Source organism: Bison bison, unplaced genomic scaffold (assembly GCF_000754665.1).
Source record: "Bison bison bison isolate TAMUID 2011002044 unplaced genomic scaffold, Bison_UMD1.0 scf7180017864280, whole genome shotgun sequence".
In the NCBI taxonomy this organism is placed as follows: Eukaryota; Metazoa; Chordata; class Mammalia; order Artiodactyla; family Bovidae; genus Bison; species Bison bison.
In genome coordinates this window covers 7,813,628-7,820,163 of record NW_011494852.1, presented here as the reverse complement: position 1 = coordinate 7,820,163, position 6,536 = coordinate 7,813,628, and the positions used below count along the sequence as shown (strand labels likewise).

General features: G+C 43.7%; 1 protein-coding gene across 1 annotated transcript in view; it reads right to left on the bottom strand.

Moving 5' to 3' along the window:
* Positions 1 to 5,827, bottom strand: part of SPTBN4 (spectrin, beta, non-erythrocytic 4) — a 78,872-nt gene extending 73,045 nt beyond the window's left edge. The window contains 1 exon segment of the mRNA XM_010849331.1: positions 5,656 to 5,827. Within this exon segment, the coding sequence (XP_010847633.1) occupies positions 5,656 to 5,827 (172 nt within the window).
* Between the last annotated feature and the right edge of the window lie 709 nt (positions 5,828 to 6,536).

Here is a 6,536-nt window from a genome sequence, read left to right as displayed (position 1 = left end):
CTGATATGTCCTATAAACGTTCCCACGTGGGTTTTTTTTTTTTTAATGTTTATTATTTGTTTATTTGGCTTCACCAGGTCTTAGTTGCAGCGTGTGGGATCTAGTTTCCTGACCAGGGACTGAACCCAGGTCCCCTGCATTGGGAGGGCAGGGTGTCAGCCACTGGACCACCAGGGAAGTCCCTCCACACTGGTTTATAAGGAGCACACATGATGATGCCTCAGCGCAGTGCTGTTTGCTGGGAGGGGTAGGGACAGGTTTAGGGCTGGAGAGAGCCTGGTTGTCCATCACTGGGAAAGTGGAGCATGGCGAATACACACCATCAACTCCAGGCAGCAGTTAGACTAGAGGCACACAGAGCCACATGGATGAGTCTTGAGGCTTTAAGCCACAGCGCTGAATGAGAACATAATGCCAAAAATGCAATCGAGACTATGATAAAACATGCATTGATTAGCCATACCTTTTGTGTATGGCTATGTGTGTATGTGTGTATGGCTATACATATGTGTACAAACCCACACATATAGGACTCCCAGATTTACAACAAAGTGAAATGGCAGTTCAGTAGGGAAAGGAAAGTCTCTTCAATAAGTGGAGCTGAGTCAACTGGACATTCATGGGGTGGGGGGGGGCAGGGAGGGGGAGAAAAGAACTTTGACCCACACTGTATACAATAATAAATACGCTAAATACCATTTGGCTTATAAACCTAAATGTGAAATGAATGCAATAATGCTTTCAGAGGAAAACATCAAAGAATATCTCCATGACCTTGGTGCAGGAAGTTTCTTACACAAGACACAGAGTGTGAGCTATATAGGAAATCATGATTAAATAATTATCAAATTAAACTACCTTTAAATTAAGAAACACTGTTCATCAAAAGGCAGCATTAAGGGCTTCCCTGGTGGCTCAGTGGTACAGAATCCACCTGCCAATACAGGAGACACGGGCTTGACCCCTGATGTGGGGAGATCCCACGTGCTGTGGAGCAACTAAGCGCCACAACTACTGAGCCCACACGCGCCAGAGTCCAGGCTCCACAATAAGAGAAGCCATCGTAATGAGAAGCCCGAGCACCGCAAGGAAGAGTAGCCCCCGTCTGCCACAGCTAGAGAGCCCTCGAAGCAACGAAGACCCAGCACAGCCAAAAATAATAAATACAATTATTTTTTTAAAGGCAACATTAAGAGAATGAAAAGACAAGCCACATAGTGGGAGAAAATATTCAGAACACATATATCAGACAAAGGATTTGTACCCAAACTATATAAGAATACCCACAAAACAGAAAAAAGGCAGGAAGGGATTTCTGTGGCTGTCAAGTGGTTAGGACTCTGTGCTTTGAATGGAGGGGGTGAGGGTTTGATCCCTGGTTGGGGAATTAAGCTTCCATACACTGCCTGCAGTGCAGCCAAAAAAAAAAAAAGGCAAAAAAATTAATAAGAAAGTAGACAAAAGACTTGAATGGGCACTTCACAGGAGCATATCCAAAGAGAAAATCTTTGAAGAGGCGCTCCACTTCATTAGTTGGTTTTAGTCACCAGGGAAATGCAAATTAAAACCACAATAGAATGCACACCCATCAGAATGGTTAAAATTACAAAGACTGAGCACACCAAGGGTTGGCTGTACAGCAACTGAATCTTTCATACACTGCTGGTGCAAATGTGAAATGATCCAAACCAGAAGCTTCTTCTAAAGTTTAGATATACACATACCAAATGACACAACAATTTCACTCCTGGGTGGGTATAAGCTGTCAGAAATGGGTGCCTGTATCCTACACAGTTTAGAGCAGCAATAACCTGTAATAGCTTGTGATACCACTAGCTACTAGTTTGTAATCTTCTGGTTTGTGATAGTCCCAAAGTAGAAGCAACTCAAATGCTCATCAACAGATGAACGGATCCTAAGCTATGCCATAATCACATTGTGGAATACTATACAGCAATGAAAAGGAAGAGCCTACAAGTACAGGTAGACATGGATGAATCTCATGAGCCGAGTGCTGAGTGAATCAAACCAAACACAGAAGGGTACCCACTACATGGTCCTATTTGTATTCAGTTCAAGTGCCAGCAAACTGAATGTACACTGTTAGAAGCTAAGACAGTGTTTACACCCAGGATGATATAGAGGCAGCCTGAGGGGGGCTTCTCTGGGGCTGTCAGAGTCTGTGTCCCAATCTAGTTATAAGGGGGTACTCATTGTGGAAGTGCTGCCCATACAATATATTTGCCTTTATCTGTGCATGTGATATTTTAATAAAGAGTTTAAAAATATGGATGCATGCACAGGAATTAGCAATGCATGTTGCAGTTATCCACATGCAGAGAAAAAGATTTGCATTAAAACAATCAGAATGATCGCCTGTAAGAGAGAAGGCATTGATGTGAGATTTGGGAGTACAAGAGAATAAAAGAGTAGATCAAGAGAATAGGGACCTCTGGGCCTTCCCTGGCAATCCAGTGGCTAAGACTCTGAGCTCCCAATGCAGGGGGGCCCGGTTCGATCCCTGGTCAGGGAACTAGATCCCACACGTTGCAACTAGGAGTTCAAATGCCACAACTAAAAGACCCTGCATCCTGCAACTAAGACCCGAAGCAGACAAATAAATACATAAATTTTTTTTTAAGAGAGAGAAAGAATGGGACCTCATACAGACACATGAGACCAACGAACCACAAATTCTGTAAGCACAGGATCCAGACAGTTTTTTAAATAAATTCATGCAAAAACATTTACAGAGGACTCTGCTCAAAGATTTAGCTTTAGTTTGAATAAAGAAAACCATGAGAGAAGTGGGCAAAGGGATGCAAAAGAAAATGCACGGTAGCTGTCTATGTCATAATGATATTTTGCACGGTAGGAGAGCAGCATCTTGATGTCATTGTTAAGCTGAAGTTACTGGTTTTGTGGTTTGAGTCTCAATCCAACTTATGTGTTTTAGTTGCAGAACAAGCATAAGAGATATAAACAGAGCTGTGTGCTTTTGTACATTTAAGAAAACCATAGTTCAATGATAATAGTTATATGTGGAATCTAAAATATGACACAAATGAAACAGAAACAGAGAATGTGGGGGTGGAAATTGGGAGTTGGGATTAGCAGATGCAAACCATTATAAATATATAGAATGGATAAAAAACAGGCCCTACTGGATAGCACAAGGAGCTATATTCAATATCCTGTAATAAACCATAATGGAAAAGAAAAAAGACAACAGAAAACCACAGTGGTAATAATTTAAGTAGACACAGGAAGTGTATGAGAAAGCTTTTTTCCTTAAAGGGGGTCCCTACATTTCTCTGGACTAGATGCTATCTGAAGTGTCTGGGGCTGGTGTTCTCGAATCAGTGGTTCTTAAAGTTGTAGAGTCCTTGATCCTCACATTGCCACATCCCACCTCTGCATAAAATCTCCCCATAGTCCCAGGTGCCCTCAGACTCTTCAGAATGGCCAACAAGGCCCCTCAGGATCTGGCTGCCACTGCCTCCTCTCCCATCATCATTTACTCACCACCTCACTCCAGCCACTCTCAACTTCTGGAGGTCTTCCCTATGCTGTTCCCTCCCTCTGGAATATTCTTCCAGTCTCTTCCCCAGCATTCACTCCTGTTCATCCTCTGGAGCTCAGCTTAGCCATCTTCTCCTCCATGAAGCACTCTGATCCTCTCTCCTGAATCAGGCCCCTCATCTGGGCTCCTACAGCTCTGAGCTTCCCCATCTGGCCCCTGCCCGTGCCTCCCCCATCTCGGCTCTGATCCCTGTGGTTCATCACAGCCAGGCTAGATTTAACTTTCCCACTGGACTGGATCTAACTTTCCCACTGGACTGGGAGCCCTGGAGAAGCAGGACCTGGGCTGCCTCAGTCACCACTATGTCCCTCCTATTGTCCAAGCACAGAGCACAGGAGCACAGCACAGGCACTGCCTAAATATTTTGTGAATGAAATAATAAATTCTAGAATTCTAAGTGGATACATTCCCAAGGTTTTAAATCTAAGAGTCTAAAAATACATTTTTGGGACGTCCCTGGTAGTCCTGTGGTTAAGACTCTGCACTTCCAATATGGGGGGTGTGGGTTCGATCCCTGGTCAGAGACCTAAGATCCCACATGCTGTGTGGTACAACCAAAAAAAATGAAAAAATAAAATACAGTTTTAAGTTTTCATGAGTATATGTTTATACCCTTCTAGGTGTCGAAACCAGAGGAAGCCAGCAATCCACGGGTTGAATCTGGTTCAGACTGTGTGCACTTATTTACAGCTTCTTTTTTTAATTGGGAAACGGCAGATACACATCAGAGCTAGCAGCTCTGGGCCCACATTTCCTTGGGTTTAGAGCTGGTGACCAGCTGACCAGAGCACCCAGTTGACCACAGCCCCCAGGCCACTCACTTGTGTATGTCACCTGCTTCCCCAGAGGCCCATGAGTTTAACGAGATGCTCAACATCTTATAAAGTTCCAAGAATCTCAGTATTGAAGATCCCACGATTGTCAAATATTGAGTTACTAACATTCTGAGATTCTGAGGGAACTGATACTGACTTTGGGATTTTAAGATTTCACGACTCTGACAATATATATTTTATGTGTATAACATGCCACATTTCTGAGATATTAACATTCCAAGGGTCAACGTGCTAAGGGTCTAATGTTTTAAAGGCTTACGATTATGGAATTGTGTGTCTGAGAAGGGTCTTTGCTCATAAAACTTTAGTATTGATGATTAAACACTTCTGAGATTCTAAAACTTCATGAATACAAAGTCCAAAGGATCAAGAACTTAAAGTTACAAAGGTCTAAGGTCCTAAGATTTTATACAGTTCTCTGGTCTTTGCTTATATTGTCCTAAAACATCAAAGTAGTGTGACCAACCATTCTAGTTGTCCCAAGACTGAGGGTTTCAGTGCAAAAAAACATGAAGGTGTGGTCATTCTGCTCAGCATCCACATTTTTAATCTGAAATCCTAAAGCTTTAGGATTATAAAGTCCTAAGGACCTATGTATATTAGAGTCTAGATTTCTGAGGCTTTAAGATTCTAAGACCCAACAATTAAAATGTTTAAGATTGGTGATTACAAAGTTCTGTTTACAAGAGTCTCCATTTCTAAAGGTCTTTGATTCAAAGAATCACTGAGTATGACATTCCATGGTCCTAAAATGCTAGATGTCAGCATTTTGGGATTCTAAGGAAGCACACTTAGAAAGTCCCACGTTTCTGGGATTGTACATTTCTAAGGTTCTATGAGAGATTTCCCAGGTGGCTCAGTGGTAAGAATCCGCCTGCCAATGTAGGAGACCCGGGTCCAATCCCTGGGTCAGGAAGATCCCCTGGAGAAGGAAATGGCAACCCACTCTAGCATTTTTGCCTGAAGAATCCCATGGACAGAGGAGCCTGGTGGGCTAACAATCCATGGGGTCACAAAGGAGTTGGACATGCTTAGCAACTAAACAACAATACTGATAGAGAACAATTTTCCATTATCGTGGAAAGTTCTACTAGAGAGTGCTGGTCTAAAGACTCAAGTTCCAAGTGTCTGTAACCCTCTTCCCATCCTCCAGGTCATCAAGGTATACAGACACCACCCCAGCAGTGCCTTCCCTTCCTTCTCTTCCAACCCCAACCCCAGCCATCTTCCAGGTACCTGCCAAGGCCTTGATCCGGGAGCACTCAAAGAGTGAGGCTGCTGCAGTGGAGGCGGCTGGTTGCTCCCGCTCCCAGCCCCGATCGGGACTGTCCCAGCGGGCTGAAAGGTTGTTATTATTGGGGGCTGGTAGCCCCTCCATGTTGTCCACTTCCCCTGGTACCTGCGCCATTGGGGGAGATGAGGCCTGGGGATGAGGAGAGGCAGGTTAGGGATAGGGGCTGAGTTCAGAAGTCCCACTTCTTTTTTAAAAATTTATTTATTTGGCTGAGCCAGGTCTTAGTTGCAGCATGCAGGATCTTCAATCTTCATTGTGGCAAGCAAGATATTTACTTGTGGCACATGGGCTCTGTCTCTTTCCCTGACCAGGGATTGAACCCAAGCCCCCTGCATAGGGAGCGTGGAGTCTCAGCCACTGGACCACCAGTAAAGTCTAGAGATCCCACCTCTAACAGGGACTGACTGTGAGTTCTGTCCCCTCTCTCACCTTCAGTTTCTCTGTCTTTAGAAGGGAGGGACATGCTAATAATGACAATAATTTTCACGCTAATCACATCATAGGGCTGTGGTCAAACACCCACCTTAATACCTAGCAGAGGGTAAGGGCTTAGCAAATTGTCACTGTTAGGACTCCATGGTGGTTCAGTGGTTAAGACTTGGCACTTCCACTGCAGGGGTCATAGGTTCAATTTCTAGTTGGGGAACAAGAGATTGAACCTATAAGATCCTGCATGCCACGTGGCCTCCCCACTAAAAACCTGTCACTGTTATTGTTAGAATTATAGCATTGTTATCAATAGAACTCTATAAAGCAGTACCAATAATAATTAACATTTATTGAGCACTTGCACTGTGCTCAGTACTTTTTATGCATTATATCT